This window comes from the organism of the source record quoted next, unplaced genomic scaffold (assembly GCF_019419815.1).
Source record: "Pyrus x bretschneideri cultivar Hongxiangsu unplaced genomic scaffold, Pyrus_bretschneideri_v1 Contig47, whole genome shotgun sequence".
NCBI lineage: Eukaryota > Viridiplantae > Streptophyta > Magnoliopsida > Rosales > Rosaceae > Pyrus > Pyrus x bretschneideri.
Window position 1 is genome coordinate 33954 of NW_025999784.1, and position 21951 is coordinate 55904.

The following is a 21951-nucleotide window of genomic DNA, read 5'->3' on the forward strand; positions in this document are numbered from 1 at the left end:
ATCTTAAGGGATTTAAAATTCCAGACTTCAGCCTTTTCGTTGGAGAATCATCCTTGTCCTCATTAGAACACGTGGCTCCATTCACTGCTCATTGTGGAGATGTTAACAGTGATTTTCATAAACTACGATTGTTCAATTTCTCGTTAACTAGCACAACATTCGCATAGTACATCAACCTCCCACCCAACTTCATCCAAAGTTGGGAAGAATTAGTCGAGAAATTTCATGAGCAATTATATAGGCAAGGGATGAAAATGTCAGTTTCTTCTTTGGCCAAGATGGCTCAATCATGTGACGAATCACCGATAGAGTATCTTATGAGGTTTAAATCGGCTAGAAACTGGTGCTGAGTACCCCTCCCTAAGATTGGGTTTGTTAGGCTTGCCTTGAATGACCTAGATGTTGAGTACAAAAAGAAATTCTTGGGGGCAAACTTCCGAGATGTGTATGAATTGGCTCAACATGTTGAGCACTATGATTATTTTCTCAGAGAAGAGAAAATCTCGAAAACCCCAAACCCGAGGGACGATCTATAAAAACCCAACGGTAAGCTATGTATCGACCGAAGGTGAAGAGTCCCAATATGCTAGTATAAATGCAGCCGAGATAATAATTGACAAACCGTACGTACACAAGGCATTGGCTCATGCTAATTCCAATGATGTCAAAACTCGCTCGGCCTCTGTGGAAGCAACCGTCAAAACATCGAAGGTCTACAGTGTCGACATAACCAATACTGACACCATCTTCGACCAGCTGTTACTTGCAAAAACCGTCAAGCTTCGGCTAGGGCACAATATCCCCAAGGCTGATGATTTGAAAGGAAAGACGTACTGCAAGTACCATAACTCAAACAAGCATATGACAAATAATTATGTTGTATTTCACGATGCCATCCAAAGCTGGATCAACAATGGCAAACTCAAACTTCCTGAGAAACCTAAAATGATAGTTGACGCCGATCATTTTCCTCCAACAACGGTAAGTATGGTAGATGCTCATCTACCTAGGGACAAGAAAAAAGGAAATGCCTGAGTTCCTCCTAATGCAGTATGTCCTTAAACAGAGCCTTTGGTCGCAATTAAAGATTGATCTATTTACGGACAAGCCACCCAAGTCCTTTTCAAACCCAGCTTATGCCGAGTCAATGTCAGACTCCAGCATAGGAGAAACTGAAGGCCCGATGGTTATGTGTAGTCGATGCCAATAGACCGTCATCATAACTGAGCCAAAACCACAACCACTTCCTGCTGAGGCACCATAACTGGCATCTACAACTGCGGCAACATCTCACAAAGTGATCAGTGCAGGCCAACGCCAAAGAGTTTTCGATAGGCTTGGCCCTCAAACGCAGAGTAACAAGCCGTCTTCAGCCAGACAACAACTCGACTTCGACGAGCCGTTTTATAATGAAGATTATTATGCGCGCAACTCTGGCAGCTGAAGTTCACCCGTGAACCAATGAACCTTCAAGCCACCTGAGTCACAAGACCAATGTTGGTATATCTACAACTCCTCTGCTAACGTATATATCACTCTGTACAAATTGCAGAAATGTCGCCGCCAAAGAATAGACTGCATGGCCTGTGGACAAGCAGCCCAGGCTACCCTAGCTACCAAATGGCAGCCGAAAGAAACGGTGGGAAACGAAAATGGTCGACAAACTGTGGCAATTATGACGGAGCTCCTTCAAGGAAATAAGGTTTTAGTTTTCACTTATGCAAAAATGTTTTAGCTTTCACTTTTGCTATATATTTTGGCAACCAAATGTATGTTACGTATTCGCTTCTGATTAATGGTGATGGTTTGCTTATTTTCTATACATGCACACAGTTTTGATCATCTCAGTTTGCAACAATCAACTTCTTAAATGGATAGAGAATGTATTGATTTGTGTTTTCAGTTGCATTCCTAGGTGTTGCTGCTGTCTTCCTTAACCTCATTGAAAAAATTGATGCAGCAAAGGAAAAGTATCTCACAGCTTCTTCTTCGTCAAATATCAAGGTAACTCTGCTAATTAAAATGCATCCTTGTACATTGGCTTTTAATTTATATGTTGTCGTTATTGATCTCAGGGGCAGTTTTATTTCAGTTTGTCTAATTCAGAATCCTTCGCAATTTGGAACAGTTTGGTATGGTTTATGATGTTAGACTTCTTTGTCAAGATTGTTAATGCAACTGCTCAGAGGTACCGGAAGAAACAACAGGAAACGGAGGTTGCTTTGTATTCAAAGAAGTCATAGAATACCAGTCACACAAAATTGACAAGTAGAAGTAATAGAAATTGCTAAATACAGCTCTTTCGGTAGGCACATTTGATCTCTCCCCAAAATGTTCCATACATGTCCTTATTAGAAGCTTGTTAGTCGGAGGTCAGTGCTGGTGAATTATCTTCTTAAAGGTTGTCCAGAGGACATCTCCAGTATCCAACGTGGTCTTGAGAAATGTTATATTTGTGATTATCTTAACCATATCATAAAACTCCCAATTTACCATATCGTAAGCTCACTCGTGAGGAAGTACAGAGAAAGAAAGACCGGGGGGAATGCTGGTTTTGCCCTGAGAAATGGATCATGGGGCATAAATGCACACATAAATAATTGCTTTTGTTAGATGTGTGTGATGATAGGGAATTGTGTGAGGAGAATGACGAGGCTGTGCAAACTGTGTTGCAAGGAATGACACTGAGTGAATGTGCATTTTATGGCATGAATGCTAAGCGCTTCCTACAAACTATGAAGGTTTTAGGTAGTGTTAAGGGCCAACCCGTACGAATCCTCCTCAACTCGGTTAGTACCCACAACTTTATTGATTCTAGGTTCACTAAGAAATTGGGGTGGTCTTTACAAACAACCAAACCATTTGAAGTAATGATAACAGATGGAGGCAAAATCAAAAGTCAGGGTTGTTGTAGACACATTCTGTTGGAATTGGGAGGATACCATTGTCACACTGATTTGTTTGCTTTGCCTTTGAGGGGTTGTGACTTAGGTGTTGGGAGTGCAATGGTTGTTTACGGTGAGTCCGGTACTCTGGGATTTTCAGTTACTCACAATGGAGTTTCAAGTGGGCCAAAACAATTTCAAACTGTCCCATAGTATACCATCACAGCTGACTATCCAGGAAATGTCATTGCAGTAGCTCAACAAGGAATTCTATGATTCTAACTTGGGAGTTTTATTGTATTCAATGGAGTCTACACCAAAGGATACTGGCACCCTCAGTGCTCAACAAATGGAAGAGTTACAAGCAGTTTTAATGAGATTTGATGTAGTGTTTCAGATTCCTTCACAGTTGCCTCCACATAGAGCACAGGATCACAAAATCCCGCTTCTGCAAGGGTCTAAGCCTCAAAACATTTAGCCTTACCATTATGGCCCTACACAGAAAGATGAAATTGAGAAAGTAGTGCAGGAACTTCTAAAATCAGGGTTTATCAGCCTAGTCACAGTCCATTCTCATTCCCTGTGCTGTTAGTGAAGAACAATGAATGGACATGGAGGTTATGCATGGACTATAGGGAATTGAACAGACTCACAGTCAAGGATAAGTATCCTATTCCACTGATTGATGATCTTTTGGATGAATTATATGGAGCTCACTATTTCTCAAAGCTTGATCTAAGGTCCGGCTATCACCAAATTCGAATGCATAAGGATGACATTGAAAAAACAGCTTTTAGAACTCATGAGGGCCATTATGAGTTCCTAGTGATGCCATTTGGCCTCACTAATGCCCCTGCAACATTTCAAAGCCTCATGAATGACATTTTTAAACCTTACTTACGGAAGTTTATCCTTGTGTTCTTCGATGACATATTGATATATAGTCAGTCATGGGATGAGCACCTAGTGCATTTGGAAAAAAAACTCTAAAATTATTGCAACAACATCAATTGTTTGTCAAGAAACAAAAGTGTTCTTTTTGGCAGCACCAAGTGGAATACCTTGGCCATATAGTATCCAGTGAGGGAGTTTTTGCAGATCCTGCAAAAATTCAAGCTATATTGGAGTGGCCTGTTCCTAAGAATGCTAAGGAGTTAAGGGGATTTTTGGGGTTAACAGGCTACTACAAAAATTTATACCTAGATATGGCAAAATTTGCCAGCCTTTGTACAAACTCACTGGAAGAGAGGGATTCCTGTGGTCGGAAGCAACTGAGGTAGCTTTCCAGAAATTAGAAATTGAAGCAAGCCATGACTTCACCCCAATTGCTAGCTCTACCCAACTTTGCAGAACCATTTATAGTTGAGTGTGATGCTTCTAGTTTAGGTATTGAAGCAGTTTTGCAGCAACATGGGAGGTCTATTGCTTTTGCCAGCCAAGCTTTAGGTCCAAGAAATCAGGCATTGTCAACTTATGAAAGGGAGCTAATTGCCATCGTTTATGCAGTAAAAAAATGGCAAAACTACTTATAAGGGCGCCATTTCATTATCAAAACAGACCATAACAGTTTGAAATATTTCTTGAGTCAAAGAACCAACACCCCATTCCAACAAAAATGGGTGTCCAAACTGCTGGGACTTGATTATAAGGTGCAATATAGACATGGCAAGGAAAAAATTGTGGCAGATGCTCTCTCTCGGGTTCCAGAGTCACCACCTCTTTCTGAGCTACCTTTAGAGGAGAATGGAGAATTACTGGTTGTTACTTATCCCTATTTTGGGTGGTTGGATGACCTCAAGAGAGATTTAAAACAAGATTCGTGGGTTAGATCAAAGAAACAAGAAGTAGAGGTACGAGATCAAGATCCTAGAACTACTATCACTGCTCCTAAGTATCACCTGGATAATGGCTTCTTGAAATACAAGCATAGGATTGTATTGGGAGTTGATTCTAGTTGGAGGAGAAAAGTTTTCGAGGAGCATCACTCTACTCCCACAGTAGGTCATGAAGGGGTATTGAAGACTTACCAAAGACTGAAAAGAGGTTTTTATTGGGTTGGGATGAAAAAAGATACAAAAGCTTGGGTGGCTGAATGCAGGACTTGTCTACAGAATAAGTATGAAACAATATCACCACCTGGGTTACTGCAGCCTCTTCCAATTCCACAGCAAGCCTAGACAGATATAAGTATGGATTTCATTTGCGGGTTGCCTCCATGCAAGTGGAAGTCGGTCATTTTAGTGGTGGTGGACAGGCTCTCTAAGTATGGGCATTTCATAGCATTGGGGCACCCATACACTACTAGCATGGTAGCACAAGAATTTGTGGAAAACATTTTCAAATTGCATGGCATGCCACTGACCATAGTGAGTGACAGGGATCTCATTTTTCTTAGTGCCTTTTGGCGGAAGTTTTTTAGACTACAAGGATCGAAGTTATGCATAAGCTCGGGTTATCACCCACAAAGTGATGGACAGACGGAGGTTGTCAACAGATATTTAGAAACCTATCTGAGATGCTTCACTAGCTGCCAACCCAAGAAGTGGCTCTAATGGCTTCCTTGGACTGAATGGAGTTACAACACTTCATTTCACACTGCCTCCAAGTTCACACCTTTCAAAATTGTATATGGCTACCCTCCTCCACACATTGCCTCTTATGAGCTTGGTTATGCTAAACTGGAGAGTGTTGAACAGGGATTGATGGCAAGAGACAGAACGTTGACAATGCTAAAAACTAATTTGATCATTGCTCAAAACAGAATGAAGGTGCAGGCGGATAAAAACAGGAGTGAGAGAACCTTTGAGGTGGGAGGTTGGGTCTACTTGAACCTTATTCCCTACCAGTTGCAATCACTAGCAACTCATGCATACCACAAACTTCACCCAAAATTCTATGGCCCCTTCGAAGTATTAGAGAAAGTTGGTAGTGTGGCCTACAAGCTAAAGCTTCTGGAGACCTCTAAGATACATCCTGTCTTCCATGTCAGTTGCTTAAAGAAACATGTGGGTCCTGATGTTAATCTTGTGCCACTGTTACCACTAGTGACTGACGATGGACTCCAAGCTCAAGAACTTGCAGCAGTGCTACAAAGAAGAGTCTACAAAAAGAACAATGCAGCTGGGGTTCAACTGCTCATTTAGTGGAAGGGACAAGAACGCTGAAGAATCTACTTGGGAAGATTATGATAAGTTCACAGCAAAATTTCCAGGATTCAAGTTTTAACAGCAACCTTGAGGACAAGGTTTAACTGAAGGGCGAGGCAATGTTATATCTGTGATTATCTTAATCATAGTTTAGCAATTAAATAAGAATTTCGATTAAGTTGTTTTGTAATTAGTTATGCCAACTGGCTTTGAGAGTTTTGGGGAACCATATATGTAGCCACTTGTGAAAGGGAAGAAACAACGAATATTCAAAAAGAAATATATTTAAAAAAAATATACTCTTCTCTCTTTCTAGCTCTCCTATGTATTCCTCCATCCGCCATTGTCACATACTTGCAGGTCTGAGTTAAGGTTTTGAGTTTGGATCATAACAAGATTACCCACATTTTCTTTAAATTGATCTTACTGTAGGAGGAATTTCTCAACTTGTTCTAGCATCGCTTTGATGGCGCCACGAATTTCAGCAAGTATGCCATGAATTTCAACAAGTACTGCAGCCTGCTTGCCTTCAATCGTCATTTTCGCTTTCGCAAGCTCTTGAAATTCTCTCTCCTTGCTAAAAAAAAACTGAACCTTGGGTTGAAGAAGCTGTTTCGTAGCTTCGACTTGATCAGTCAAGTTTTTGCCCCTATCATACTCGGAATAGGCTTTGGAGTAGGCTGGAACATATTGTTCTAGCTGCTTCAAAAAACCCATAATCATTGTTCTGGTGCCGGCAGGAAAGCAATTAGAATCTACCAAGCTCTGGATACCTGAAATCATGCGAGTTAGTTGAACCTCGCCAGCCATAGTAATAAAGTCCATTTCTAAAGTAGCTTTGGTCATCGCTATGGCTTGCGAGTCTATGGTAGGATTCGAAATGGAGGAGCTGGCCAGTGTATTAGGTGCAGATGCTCGGTCTAAAAGTTGATGGAGTTCTTCAAGAGAGCACATCACCACACCTATCGCAAACTCATGACTCTACAATAGAAAGACATTGAAGAAAATTAATAAGGTCTCTTTAAGCTAGTGTCAAAGGACTGGAATGGAATATAAATATAAATATAAATATATATATATATATATATAAAATATAATATGATGTATCTCAAACGAAGACATGGATGCGAGATTCCAAATCCCTCTAAACCACAGCCTTGCCTTTGACATTAAAAGGCTTAATCGAGGTAGGCTCAGTTTCCTTCTCGACTCTTGTGTTTAAACAGATTTGTTATTGAAAAGGTTCAAATAAAACAGGATCAGAAGATTAAAACAAACGCAACAAGACATTCGAGGTTGGTTCCGACCGCACCAAGGCAGGATTGCTAGACTCGGAAGCAGCAGTGCCATTGGTTGTGGCGGAAATAACAACCCCAGTGGTTGCAGTGTTGAGCCTAGCAGAACGAAATTTATCTTTTTGATAAAAAAGATATTCTACTTTAAATTAATATAAAATGAAGGCAAGGGAGATTAGGTGCATAGGGGTATATCCACTCTAGCCACGTGTGACTTTGAGTGGCTGAGTCTACCTTCTGGCCACGGCTGACTTTGGGTCGCTTCCGGACTTGGTTGATATCGTTTCCCTCTTCATCTTTCTCTTTGTCTACTTCTTCAATGGTTGCATGGGGTGTAACCTTGGACTTTCCATCTTCTGAGGCAGTGGAGTCTAGAAATAAGTCATCACCCTCAGGTAAGAAACTAAGTGTATGAACGAGAAGTATGATGTGCGAAAGAAAATTCGAGTTTAATTAGCCAATACAATATCTCTTAACAAATGCATCATACTCGGTGGCATATATAATTGCAGGCGGATTTCGAAGAACTTCACATATTTCCTCCGGACATAGCCATCGAGGATGTTTCTTGTCGAGTCTTGCTTCCATTCTACCTGCTGCATTCAATCATTATCATATCAATAAGTAATAAAATATATAAGTTGAAAATTTTGATATATTTCATGTGTGGGTATATATATATTGACAACTTTGAAGAAAACATAAGAACCAGAGATAAACCTGGATCAAAATATTGCAATGAATTGCAAAAAAGTCAAATTTTTATCCAACATATAAAACCTACCTAATTGATCAAGAAGATCGTGATTGCTCTCCGGCATAAAGTCGGCAGTGGGTTTCGAATAAATTCACTGTGATTGCAATTTGCACAAGCAGCTGCAGATCCAGCAACAACATATATATTCCGTTCTTTGAGCCTTATCGGGTCAAAAAAGGCATCCTGTTGGCGGTTCCTTCGAGTATCTATAATATTATAATGCATTACTTTGATCTGAAAGTGGATCCCTCAAAGTGTTTTAAGACAAATAAACCGAGTGCTGAGTAAAAGGCAGAACGCGTTTAAAAGTGAATGCCGAGTAGCCGATTAGTGCCGAGTAAAGGACAGTACTTCTTTTTCTCGGTGCAACGAGTGAGCAGGTGCGTAAGCTGATGCACGCGTAAAATTTAGGATGAATTGTCAATTTAATTCTTGAATTATTATTTTAGTAAAAATTAGGTTCTTAAACTATTTTTTCAGAAAAATTCGTCTATGAATAATAAAAATCTATCAATTACATTCCTAATATTATAGTCAAAGCTACTATATTCAATTTTCCGTCAATTTAAATCACGGTACTTGCATGTAGTACACATTGGAGGGTAGATTGATAGTTTTTCATAAAGAAATAGTGTATGTAGTTAACTTTGGAGGGTAAATTAGTAGTTTTACATAAGAAATAGCGTAAGTTAACTTTGAAGACTAAATTAGACGTTAGATTTGCAATCTATATGAAATGTTAAGGATTTATAGGCGAGAAAATGACGGTATTACACCCTAAAATGTGTGAAGTGATTTAAGTTGATGAAAAATTGGATAAAATAACTTTGAATATAATAGTAGGAATGAAATTAACAATTTTGAATGAATTTAGGAACTTATTTTACCAATAAATTAACCTAGGAACCTAATTTTCACTGCAATGATAGCTCAGGGACTAAATCGACATTTTACCCTATAATTTAATAAACCAGTCGGTTCACAGGAAAATGCTAGAGATGGTACCAAAAGACAATGTAGAGCTGTTTCAGCTCAAAATCCAATGAAAATATTACTGCAAAGCAATTGCAGCATGTTCCTAAAATAAGAAATGATACGCATTTAATAGAAAGGCCCATTACTTTAGTCTAAAGAAGGTTTTGAAATTGCACTGTATAAATGAATAGTTTTTGAACCCCAATTTCCCTCTATTTACGAACATGCCATTGCTCCAAGGATTTTGCCTGGGTTTTTTTTTTCAAGTTTAGTTGTATGGGCTTTTGTCGGTTTGGGCTATGACTGGGTTGGAGGGTTTTGTTTGTGGTTGAGTTTTTTGGATGGATGGTTGAAACGGACAGGCGTAGCCTGTAACGATGCTAGTGAGAAATGAGGGAAGGTGTCGTGTGATGCAAGAGAAGAGAGAGAGGAGGAGTGGTCCGATGACAGAGAGAAGAGAGAGGAGTCAGTGCGATGCCAGAGAGAAGAGAGAGGATGACTCCTGGAAGGAAAAATTGGAGGAGAGAGGGAGGGGTAGGATGAGCAAAGTAGTAGGTAGGGCTGCCTGGAATTTGGGTTTTGTTTTTTTCTCGGTGAGCTCTGCTTAGAGAAATGGTGAGGCAGGAAGGGACGCCTAAACCTAGGGTTGGTTTCAGAGATTTGGTTCCAGCTGGAAGCTATCTCTGCAAGCATTGATGAGGATTTCTCCCAGCTGGCAGCTTGGATTCCGTTCAAAGCTAAGTGTCCCTTTTGAACAGAATTTTCCCTTATTTCACTATTTCTAGTTTGAACCTCCTTAGAAACCTGTTTTTTTTTTCCTGCTTTGTTTTCTGTTTGGTTTTGGTTCGGTTCTTCAACTTTTAGTTGGGAGTGCAAGATTTGTTTTTAAATTATTAAATTAGGACAGAAAAACAGCAGGAAACGGAGGTTGCTTTGCTGTCAAAGAAGTCATAGAATACCAGTCACACAAAATTCACAAGTAGAAGTAATAGAAATTGCTGAATACAGCTCTTTCGGAAGGCACCTTTGATCTCTCCCCAAAAAGCTCCGTCCATGTCCTTGTTAGAAGCTTGTTAGTCGCAGGTCGGTGCTGGTGAATTATCTTCTTAAAGGCTGTCCAGAGGACATCTCCAGTATCCAACGTGGTCTTGAAATTACCCACATTTTCTTTAAATTGATCTTACTGTAGGAGGAATTTCTCAACTAGTTCCAGCATCGCTTGGATGGCGCCACGAATTTCAGCAAGTATGCCATGAATTTCAGCAAGTACTGCAGCCTGCTTGCCTTCGATCGTCATTTTCGCTTTCGCAAGCTCTTGAAATTCTCTCTCCTTGCTATAACAAAACTGAACCTTGGGTTGAAGAAGCTGTTTCGTAGCTTCGACTTGGTCAGTCAAATTTTTGCCACTATCATACTCGGAATAGGCTTTGGAGTAGGCTGGAACATAGTGTTCTAGCTGCTTCAAAAAACCCATAATCATTGTTCTGGTGCCGGCAGGAAAGCAATTAGAATCTACCAAGCTCTGGATGCCTGAAATCATGCGAGTTAGTTGAACCTCGCCAGCCATAGTAATAAAGTCCATTTCTAAAGTAGCTCTGGTCATCGCTATGGCTTGCGAGTCTATGGTAGGATTCGAAATGGAGGAGCTGGCCAGTGTATTGGGTGCAGATGCTCGGTCTACAAGTTGATGGAGTTCTTCAAGAGAGCACATCACCACACCTATCGCAAACTCATGACTCTACAATAGAAAGACATTGAAGAAAATTAATAAGGCCTCTTTAAGCTAGCGTCAAAGGACTGGAATGGAATATAAATATAAATATATATATATATATATATATATAATATGATGTATCTCAAACGAAGACATGGATGCCAGCTTCCAAATCCCTCTAAACCACAGCCTTGCCCTTGACATTAAAAGGCTCAATCGAGGTAGGCTCAGTTTCCTTCTCGACTCTTGTGTTTAAACAGATTTGTTATTGAAAAGGTTCAAATAAAACAGGATCAGAAGATTAAAACAAACGCAACAAGGCATTCGAGGTTTTGGGTGGCTGAGTCTACCTTCTGGCCACCGCTGACTTTGGGTCGCTTCCAGACTTGGTTGATATCGTTTCCCTCTTCATCTTTCTCTTTGTCTACTTCTTCAATGGTTGCATGGGGTGGAACCTTGGACTTTCCATCTTCTGAGGCAGTGGAGTCTAGAAATAAGTCATCACCCTCAGGTAAGAAACTAAGTGTATGAACGAGAAGTATGATGTGCGAAAGAAAATTCGAGTTTAATTAGCCAATACAATATTTCTTAACAAATGTATCATACTCGGTGGCATAATTGCAGGCGGATTTCGAAGAACTTCACATATTTCCTCCGGACATAGCCATCGAGGTTGTTTCTTGTCGAGTCTTGCTTCCATTCTACTTGCTGCATTCAATCATTATCATAATCAATAAGTAATAAAATATCTAAGTTGAAAATTTTGATATATTTCATGTGTGGGACAACTTTGAAGAAAACATAAGAACCAGAGATAAACCTGGATCAAAATATTGCAATGAATTGCAAAAAAGTCAAATTTTTATCCAACATATAAAACCTACCTAATTGATCAAGAAGATCGTGATTGCTCTCCGGCATAAAGTCGGCAGTGGGTTTCGAATAAATTCACTGTGATTGCAATTTGCACAAGCAGCTGCAGATCCAGCAACAACATATATATTCCTTTCTTTGAGCCTTATCGGGTCAAAAAAGGCATCCTGTTGGCGGTTCCTCCGAGTATCTATAATATTATAATGCATTACTTTGATCTGAAGGTGGATCCCTCAAAGTGTTTTAAAACAAATAAACCGAGTGCCGAGTAAAAGGCAGAACGCGTTTAAAAGTGAATGCCGAGTAGCCGATTAGTGCCGAGTAAAGGACAGTACTTCTTTTTCTCGGTGCATCGAGTGAGCACGTGCGTAAGCTGATGCACGCGTATAATTTAAGATGAATTGTCAATTTAATTTCTGAATTATTATTTCAGTGAAAATTAGGTTCTTAAACTATTTTTTCAGAAAAATTCGTCCATGAATAATAAAAATCTACCAATTGCATTCCTAATATTATAGTCAAAGCTACTATATTTAATTTTCCGTCAATTTAAATCACAGTACTTGCATGTAGTACATATTAGAGGGTAAATTGATAGTTTTTCATATAGAAATAGTGTATGTAGTTAATTTTGGAGGGTAAATTAGTAGTTTTACATAAGAAATAGTGTAAGTTAACTTTGGAGATTAAATTAGACGTTAGATTCGTAATCTATATGAAATGTTAAGGGTTTATAGGCGAGAAAATGATGGTATTACACTCTAAAATGTTTCAAGTGATTTAAGTTGACGAAAAATTGGATAAAATAACTTTGAATATAATAGTAGGAATGAAATTAACAATTTTTAATGAATTTAGGAACTTATTTTACCAAAAAATTAGCCTAGGAACCTAATTTTCACTGCAATGATAGTTAATGGACTGAATCGACATTTTACCCTATAATTTAATAAATCAGTCGGTTCACAGGAAAATGCTAGAGATGGTACCAAAAGACAATGTAGAGTTGTTTCAGCTCAAAATGCAATGAAAATATTACTGCAAAGCAATAACGGCATGTTCCTAAAAAAAGAAATTATACGCATTTAATAGAAAGGCCCATTACTTTAGTCTAAAGGAGGCTTTGAAATTGCACTGTATAAATGAATGCTTTTTGAACCCCAATTTCACTCTATTTACGAACATGCCATTGCTCCAAGGATTTCGCCTGGGTTTTTTTTTTTTAGGTTTAGTTGTATGGGCTTTTGCGGGTTTGGGCTGTGACTGGGTTAGTGGGTTTTGTTTGTGGTTGAGTTTTTCGGATGGATGGCCGACACGGGCAGGCGTAGCCTGTAACGATGCTAGTGGGAAAAGAGGGGAGGTGTCGTGTGATGCGAGAGAGGAGAGAGAGGAGGAGTGGTCCGATGGCAGAGAGAAGAGAGAAGGGTCGTGTGATGCCAGAGAGAAGAGAGGATGACTCCTAGAAGGAAAAATTGGAGGAGAGAGGGAGGGGTAGGATGAGCAAAGTAGTAGGTAGGGCTGCCCGGAATTTGGGTTTTGTTTTTTTTCTCGATGAGCTTTGCTTAGAGAAATGGTGAGGCAAGAAGGGACGCCTAAACCTAGGGTTGGTTTCAGAGATTTGGTTCCAAATGGAAGCTATCTCTACAAGCATTGATGAGGATTTCTCCCAGCTAGCAGCTTGGATTCCTTTCAAAGCTAAGTGTCCCTTTTGAACAGAATTTTCCCTTATTTCACTATTTCTAGTTTGAACCTCCTTAGAAACCTGTTTTTTTTTCCTGCTTTGTTTTTTGTTTGGTTCTGGTTCGGTTCTTCAACTTTTAGTTGGGAGTGAAGGATTGTTTTTAAATTATTAAATTAGGACAGAAAAACAGATATTTTGTGATGCTTTCTTCACTATCTGATAATACCACTTCCTCTTCATTTCTCTTTTTCTTCCTGTTGTGATGGTCTTTCAGTGTTATAGCTTCTCTGCAGAAATCAAACTGTATGCATTTTGCCCCTTTTTGTTCATTACCTTATTCTTTGTTTTTGTGATGGCTCTGTGAATCAAATGCTCAGTTTTTTTATCCCTCTAAAATACATTATGTATCTGGTTTTTGTTCATTCACATATGATGCACTGCGAATCGTTTCCTAACAAATCTGTTGAGATATGTTATTTTTGGTAGGAAATTATGGTTGCTATTGTTAGAAATAGATTTAATTTTTTTGTTTGGTTTGATTATAGCTTATTTCTTTGAACAAGCATGCTTTTAAAGTTGTTGTAAAGTGTTTGTCATCGTAAACATGATCAGCAACTTTGGCTTTCAATGCGTTTTGCATGATAAAAACAACAAATATATTGATCTTCAAAACTAGGGTTTAGGGTTGACTGTCATTCGATGTATAGAATTTTACCCCTTTTATTAGTTTTTTAATATTTTAATCCTCTTTCAGAATACTAATCCCTAAACTTATTAATGTTATTGACCAGGTGATTTTTCACTCAATCCCGAAGTTCGTATTTCTCGGATTAGTGTTTTGTGCAGATTACTGGTGGTCAACTTGCTAAAGCATTGTATTTAGGTGAAGGTATTTGACATTCCTGTTTTAAGCTTTTCAGTTCCTTTCTGTGATTTGAATTGGAACAAAATCAGTAAACAGAATAGACTGATTTACAATATGTAATTTTCTAAAAAAAAATTCATTTTTTAATTGAGCTCTGTTTTAACTTTTTTGTATTTGTGCCTGTGTGTGTGTGTTTATGTGTATATCTGTGTGTGTGTGTGTGTGTGTGTGTGTGTGTGTATTTTCTTCCTGTTGTGTTGGTCTTTCAGTGTCATAGCTATATGTTATTTTTGTTAGAAAATTATGGTTGCTGGTGTTAGAAATACATTTAGTTTTTCTGTTTGGTTTGATTATAGCTTATATCTCTGAACAAGCATGCTTTTAAAATTGTTGTAGAGTGATAGAACAAATATGAAAGTTTAGAAATTAGCAAATTGGGAGCTTTAATTTGTGCTGGTAATTGATCTTTGCTCAAGAAGGTTCCATCTTTCATTTCACTCATCTTGAAAAGTTCTCCTTAAAAAGAGTGCTGGCTAATGCGAGCATATACAACACCAAAAAGAAAAGAAAAAATGACCGCAACCCAAATGCAACCCAAGGAAGTCACGTAGAGAGGTGGTGGTGAATTATGTTCTTAAAGGTTGTCCAAAGGCCATCTCCATTATCCAAAATGGTCTTGAGATTACCCTCATTTTCTTTAAATTGATCTTGTTGTCGGAGCAATTTCTTGAGTTCTCCCTGGATCGGTTCAGACTCTTTAACGGCACCATGAATTTTAGCAAGTATTGCAGCCTGGCTTCAATCCTCATTTTCCATTTCACAAGGTCTTGAAATTCTTTCTCCAAGCTATCACAAAACTGAACCTTACGTTGAAGAATCTATTTCGTAGCTTCGACTTGGTCAGTCAAGTTTTTGCCCATATCGTACTCGGAATAGGCTTTGGAGTAGGCTAGAATAGATTTTTTTAGCTGTTTCAACATAGCCATAATCAGTGGTCCAGTGCCGGTGGGAAGGCAATTAGAATCTACCAAGCTCTGGATGCCTGAAATCATGTGAGTTCGTTAAACCTCGCCAACCATAGCAATAAAGTCCATTTCTAAAATAGCTGTGGCTATCGCTATAGCTTGCGATTCTATGGTAAGAGTAGTAATGGAGGAGCTGGCCATTGTATTTGGTGTAGACCCTCGGTCTTAAAGTTTATGGGGTCTTTTAAGAGAGCTCATCACCACAACTTCTGCAAACTCATGACTCTACAATAGAAAGACGTTGAAGAAAACTAGCAAGGCCTCTTGGAATGGAAAAGATATATACGATGTATCTAAAACGAAGATATGGGTGCCAACTTCCAAATTATGTCCAAGTCGAAGCTAGAAGATCGATTAGTTTTGAAGGAAACTTATCCCTCAAAATTCCACTATTTTCTAATCCATGTTTTACCTTCAACTTGACAAGACCAGAGGGTCATCAAATTAAAGAAAGTTGTGTACATACCTTTATTAGGGAGAATGGCAAGTCATCTATTTCAGTTACTGTTAAATAGTGTATAGAAACTAAATGTAATTAGTTGTGTTAATTGCTGAGATTAGTTAAGGGATTAGTTTAGGCAGTTAAGGGTATTAATGTAAATATATATATATATATATTTATCTACTCTTGTGTAAATGATTATTCAGTTAATACAATTGAAAAAAGTTTTCTATTTCTATATGGTATCTCACCCTTCTGCTTCATAGCACCGATCCAACCTTCCACTCGTCAAATCGATCGATTCTTACTTTCTTCCCTCTGATTCTTCAATTCTTCGCCTCTGATCTCTCTTGCATCTTGATTTTTGCAAGTTATGGCTGCTCAATTTGAATCGTCATCGACTAGATCGTCTTGTCGGATCATATCTCCTTCGGTCCAAAACCCTAATTCTTCTTCCAATCCAAGTCATCTGAACTTGTACACATCTCTTACGATTCACAACATCGTCAGTATAGTGTTGATTAAATTGAAAAGATCCAACTATCTGCCATGGCAATCACTGTTTGCCCCAATTTTCAAGCGCTACAAACTTCTTGGCATCATTAATGGTTCTGAGATCTGTCCACCGTCATTCTTGCCTGATCAATTGATGAACCCTACCTTTAAGGAATGGTATGAAAAAGAATAAAATCTTTTGATTTGTTTAAATTCTACCCTCTCTGAAGAAATCATTTCGTTCACGGTTGGGGTTTCGTCATCTCTAGAGCTCTGGGTGAAGCTCAAACAGCGTTTTGCTGGAGTTTCAGAGGCTCACATTCATCAATTGCAATCAAGACTTCAATCAATTCATAAAGGATCTCATTCAATCTCTGAGTATCTTCAACAAATTAAGGAAATTGCAGATTCCTTGCAAGCCGATGGTGCTTCAGTGTTTGATCATGACCTAATTGCTACCACACTACATGGATTGCCTAATGAATTCGAGCCATTCATTGACTCCATCATGCTTCGTCTGTCCTCTACATCTCTTGATGAACTCCATGGTCTTTAACTTACTAAAGAATTGTTTATGGCTCGATGAAAGAATGTCACTTCATCCTCTGCAATTGAGCCATTTCAGACTTTCTTATTGCAATCTTAGCCTCCTCTACTTCCTACTCCATCTATCTTTGTTGCTCAGAACCAACCACTCCACTTTGCATCTCGGTACAACTCTAATGTGGCAAGACAACTCAGGGTAATTTCTCCTCTAATCGAGGCAATCACAACTTTCATTATCATCGTGGTACCTTCACCAATAATCGTGGCAATCGCTATTGTCAAGGCTCTTGCAATTATCAAGGTTCTTCCACCTTCAAAGCTCCTTGTTAGATATGTGGTTCTACCAGTCATGAGGCGATTGACTGTTTTGATCGTATGAATCCGAACATCTGTGGTCAAATTCCTCCAGCCAAACTTGCCGCCATGTGTGTGCATCACTCAGCCAAACCTTCTTAGTCTTGGTTAATTGATTATGGTGCCACTTCCCACATCACCAATGATGTTGCTAATATTTCTTCCCCTACTCCCCACATTGGAAAGGATAAAGTGTATATTGGAGATGGTAAAGGCTTATTTGTCCATAATATGGGTCCATCATCTCTACACACTCCTCATACTTCCTTTAAGCTGAGAAATGTTTTACATGTTCTTTTCATGAAACATAATCTCTTGTCTGCTTATCAATTTCTTAAGGATAATAATTGTTCATTGACTCTTGACCCTTATGGATCCACTATCAAGGATCGTAAATGCTTTTGCGAGGACTAGTTAGGGATGGATTCTACCCCTTTCAAGGTTCCAGCAGCTCTCATATTTCTCCACCTTCAGCTTTCTTAGCATCAAAACTCCTATCAAAGTATGGCACAAGCGCTTGGGTCATCCTTCCTCCTCAATTTTTAGATGGGTAATATCCACCAGTAATTTTGTACTGTAAGGCAAGATCGCTGTTGATTTTTTATGCTCGGATTGTGCACTAGCTAAGAACCACAAGCTTCATTTTGCAGTGGCTTCTTCATCAACTCAAAGTCTTCAACTTCTGCATTGTGATCTGTGGGGACCTGCCTCTGTTACATCTAATAGTGGTTTCAAGTATTACTTACTCCTTGTTGATGACTTTAGCAAATATAGTTGGTTCTTTCCATTGCAGTCAAAGTCAAATGTTACATTTGTTACATTCAAAAACTATGTAGAAAACTTACTTGGAAATAAAATCAAGGTTCTGCATTCAGATTCAAGGGGTGAATTTACTGGTCATTCTCTTGCATCATTTCTTAATGAACATGGTATACTACATCAATTTAGTTGTCCACATACCCTGAACAAAATGGTTGTGCTAAGAGGATAGCATAAACATCTTGTTGAGACAGCTCGGACTTTGCTTGTTGCCTCCCATGTTCCTCAGGTTTTTTGGGTTGAAGCATTCTCCACTGCCATGTATCTTATTAATAGATTTCCCATTTCTGGTCTTACAAAGTCACATTTGGAACTTATTTTCAATCAGTATCCAGATTACTCTAAACTCAAAATGTTTGGTTGTCAATGTTTTCCATGGCTTAAACCTTATATTCATAGCAAATTGGATGCTAAGAGCAAAAGTTGTGTGTTTTTGGGATATCGTCTTCAACATAAGGGCTATATGTGCCTTGATCCCATCACAAACAGAATCTACATATCAAGACATGTAGTCTTTGATGAAGGTACTTATCCATGTCAATCACTGCAACTCCAGAATTCAAGTTCAGATAGCTTGCCTTCAGTGTATTCTCCATCTTTGGATCTTCACTTCAGCAAACATCTTCACCATTCTGTCACAGGTAGTGTATCTTTAACACCGCAGTGTACTTCCGTACCTGTTCCCCTGTTCATACTACTCAGAACTCAACTTCTACTAGAAATAATTCAGGGAACAATTCAGTGGATACTTCTCAGAGTTCTTCAAGTTCTATCTCCCTCTCAGTATCTTCCCTCTTGCCAACAATTCAGACAAGTCATCCCCCTATTTTTGGAAATTCACATCCTATGATTACAAGATCTAAGGCTGGGATATACAAGTCTAAGGCTTATGCAGCAACAAAACATCCACTTCCAGTTGATCTTGAATTTGTTCCAAGTACTTATTTGCAAGCATCAAAGTATGCTCATTGGAGAGTTGCAATGCAAGATGAATATAATGCTTTAATGTCCACAGGCACTTGGTCCCTTGTTCCTTCCTATTCTTCCCAAAATATAGTTGGTTGTAAGTGGGCATTCTGAGTCAAGAAAAAGCCAGATGGCACTGTTGATAAGTACAAAGCCCGCCTTGTGGCAAAGGGTTTTCATCAACAAGAAGGCATTGACTTTCAAGAAACCTTTCGTCCAGTTACCAAACCGGTCACAATTCGAGTTCTTCTTACACTTGTTGTTCAATACAAATGGTTTTTGAACCAATTAGACATCAGTAATGCCTTTCTTCATGGAGATTTAAAGGAGGATGTTTACATGCAACAACCTCTAGGCTTTATTGATCCACTCTCTCTAAGTTATGTTTGCAAGTTAAGAAAATCTCTGTATGGTTTCAAACAAGCTCCTCAAGCTTGGTGATAAACTCTTTCAAGTTCTGCATACACTTGGGTTCAAACAATCTTCATCTGATGCCTCTTTGTTTGTCCTAAATAGTCCTCAATTGGTTGTTGTTCTCGTTTATGTCGACGATATCCTTGTCACTGGACCCAACTCCTAACTCTGTCAACACTTCATTCAGTAACTGAGTACTCGATTTCTAGTGAAAGACCTTGGTCTTTTACATTATTTCTTGGGATTAGAAGTACACAGATCAAACAAAGGGATATTTCTTCATCAAACCAAGTACTTGCTTGATCTTCTCAAGAAAACAAATATGAAGGGTGAAAAACCTTGTTGTACACTTCTTGGTTCCAAGAAACTGGATCATAGTGGGCCACTCTTGTCAAATCCCACTGAATATCGTTATATAGTTGGTGGCTTACAATACCTTACTTGGACTCGACCGGACCTTGCTTTTGCTGTGAATCAAATATGTCAATTTATGCTTGCTCCAAGGGAACAACACCTTCAGGCAGCCAAACGAGGTCTCAGATTTCTTAAAAGGTCTATTTCACATGGTTTATGGTTCACAAAGGGTCATGTTCACCTCTCAGCATATTCTAATGCTGATTGGGCTGGTTGTACCTTTGATAGGCGTTCAACTAATGGATATTGCGTTTTTCTTTGCTCCAATCTCATTAGCTGGAGTGCCAAGAAACAAAGCACTGTTGCCTACTTATCTACATAGGCTGAATATCATTCTTTAGCTCACACAGCTATAGAAGTCACTTGGGTTTGCAAAATTCTATGTGATCTTCACTTTCCTTTTCCTAAACTGCCTACTTTATGGTGTGGCAATATCTCAGCAATCTCATTAGCATCTATTCCTATTTTTCATGCTCACACCAAATATGTTGAGATCGACTACCGGTACATTCGAGAATTGATCCTGGCAAATATTATCAAAATGCAATTTGTTTGCAGTGAAGACCAATTGGCTGATCTTCACACCAAGTCCTTGTCTAAAAGCAGATTTTCTTATCTGTGTTCCAAGCTTGCAATTGGAATCATTTCTGATTCCCCTCTTTGCTTGAGGGGTGTATTAGGGAGAATGACAAGTCATCTATTTCAATTACTATTAAATAGTGTGTTCAAACTAAATGTAATTAGTTGTGATAATTGGTGAGATTAGTTAAGGTAGTTAAGGGATTAGTTTAGTCAGTTAAGGGTATTAATGTAAATAACTAGTGGCTATATATATCTACTTTTGTGTAAATGATTATTCAGTTAATACAATTGAAAACTTACAGAGGAAGTTTTCAGTTTGTACAACCTTTCCCGTCCCAAAATCCATTTGAACCACAGCCTTGCTTTTGCCATTTTCGGACTCAATCGAGGTAGGCTCAGTTTCCTTCTCTTGACTCTATGTTTAAACAATTTGTTAATGAAAAGGTTCAGATAAAACTGGTTCAGAAGATTAAAACAAACACATACGCACACGCAAGCGCGCAAATCAAAGATGAAATATTGTTTACCTCAACTACGTCTTAGGCGAAATCTTGGTTGGCATTTGAGGTTGGTTCCCATTGTACCAAGGCGTGACTGCTAGACTCGGAAGCAGCAATCTCATTGTTCCAGTGGTTGCAGTTGGCTGCGAGTCTTGAGCCTAGTTAAGTGAAATATTATCAGAATTTAAGAAATGAAGATCTATATGGATAGAACAAGGTTTTCAAGTACATGATCAGCCTATTGATTCTGAAGTCCTTGGTTGGAAACAATGACAGTAGTACGACAGGGAAGTTGAGTCGCAAAAGGTCAACCAATGAAATTTGTTTTATGGTTTACTACATTGGCAATGGTTTCTAGGTTCAGATGAATTTGCCCTCTGGCTAAAGATGTTACGCCACTAGGGTCTTAGGGTCTCTCATAGACAATGCAGCCAATCTGGTGGTTGCATCGTCCTCTTGTGCCTGAATAATGGATAGAGAATCTTGAATCTGAAACTGAAAGTCATACCTAAACTATTGAAGACGGCATATTTAAAAAATTAATAAAATAAAAAACATATACATTTAAACTATAGTTAGACAGAACCTAAGGCTCATCGAATTAAAAAACGTTGTTACCTTTTCTGTCCTAACATCCCTTTGAACCATAGTCTTGCCTTTGCCATTTTCTGGCTCAAATGAGGTAGGCTCAGTTACCTTCTCTTGACTCTATGTTCAAGAAATTGTTAACAAAAAGGCTCAAATATACACTATATTTCTTATAACATCAACCTTGGCATATGCCTTCCTTGAGCTTCTCAGGGCCTTCCTTAGTCCTTCCATCGTTTGCCTTCTTCCATTTATAGCCATCATTTTTAAAATGTTTCTGCACCGTCTTATCAAAAAGAAAAATGGATCCACCTAACACAAATGATGTGTGTCAAGCAAAAATAGGTTTCATATGTTTCCAAATAAAGCAATGCAATGTTCACATGCATCCAAATGATCAACAGTTCAAAACTTATCAAGGGAATTTTCAGCGGACATCCAAATGAATCTTCAAAGAATGATGCAGAAAGAAAAATAAAATTCCTAAAATGCTAAAGAAAGTTAAGTTACAAAAAATAGAAGTAGCACAATCGAAAGATTAGTGATTGATTAATACATAATGTAAACAGCCATAGGTTTCTCATTCCTAAACTCGGGATGTTGTTTATTACATAA

General features: G+C 38.6%; 1 protein-coding gene across 7 annotated transcripts; it reads right to left on the reverse strand.

Moving 5' to 3' along the window:
- Window positions 1-6180: 6180 nt before the first annotated feature.
- On the reverse strand, window positions 6181-11865 carry LOC103963038. Of its 7 annotated transcripts, none has more exons than XM_048568144.1 (7): window positions 11657-11865; window positions 11379-11480; window positions 11123-11241; window positions 8111-10796; window positions 7791-7922; window positions 7561-7697; window positions 6181-7012 (listed from the first exon to the last, which is right to left on the reverse strand). In XM_048568144.1, the coding sequence occupies exons 4-7, from the start codon at window positions 8145-8147 to the stop codon at window positions 6455-6457; spliced, it is 864 nt and encodes a 287-aa protein (XP_048424101.1). In that variant the 5' UTR covers window positions 8148-10796; window positions 11123-11241; window positions 11379-11480; window positions 11657-11865; the 3' UTR covers window positions 6181-6454. The 7 variants fall into 7 exon arrangements, with proteins under 7 accessions (XP_048424101.1, XP_048424100.1, XP_048424102.1 ...); XM_048568143.1 differs by having other exon boundaries at window positions 11123-11244; XM_048568145.1 differs by having other exon boundaries at window positions 7791-7919; window positions 11123-11259; window positions 11657-11864.
- Window positions 11866-21951: the final 10086 nt, after the last annotated feature.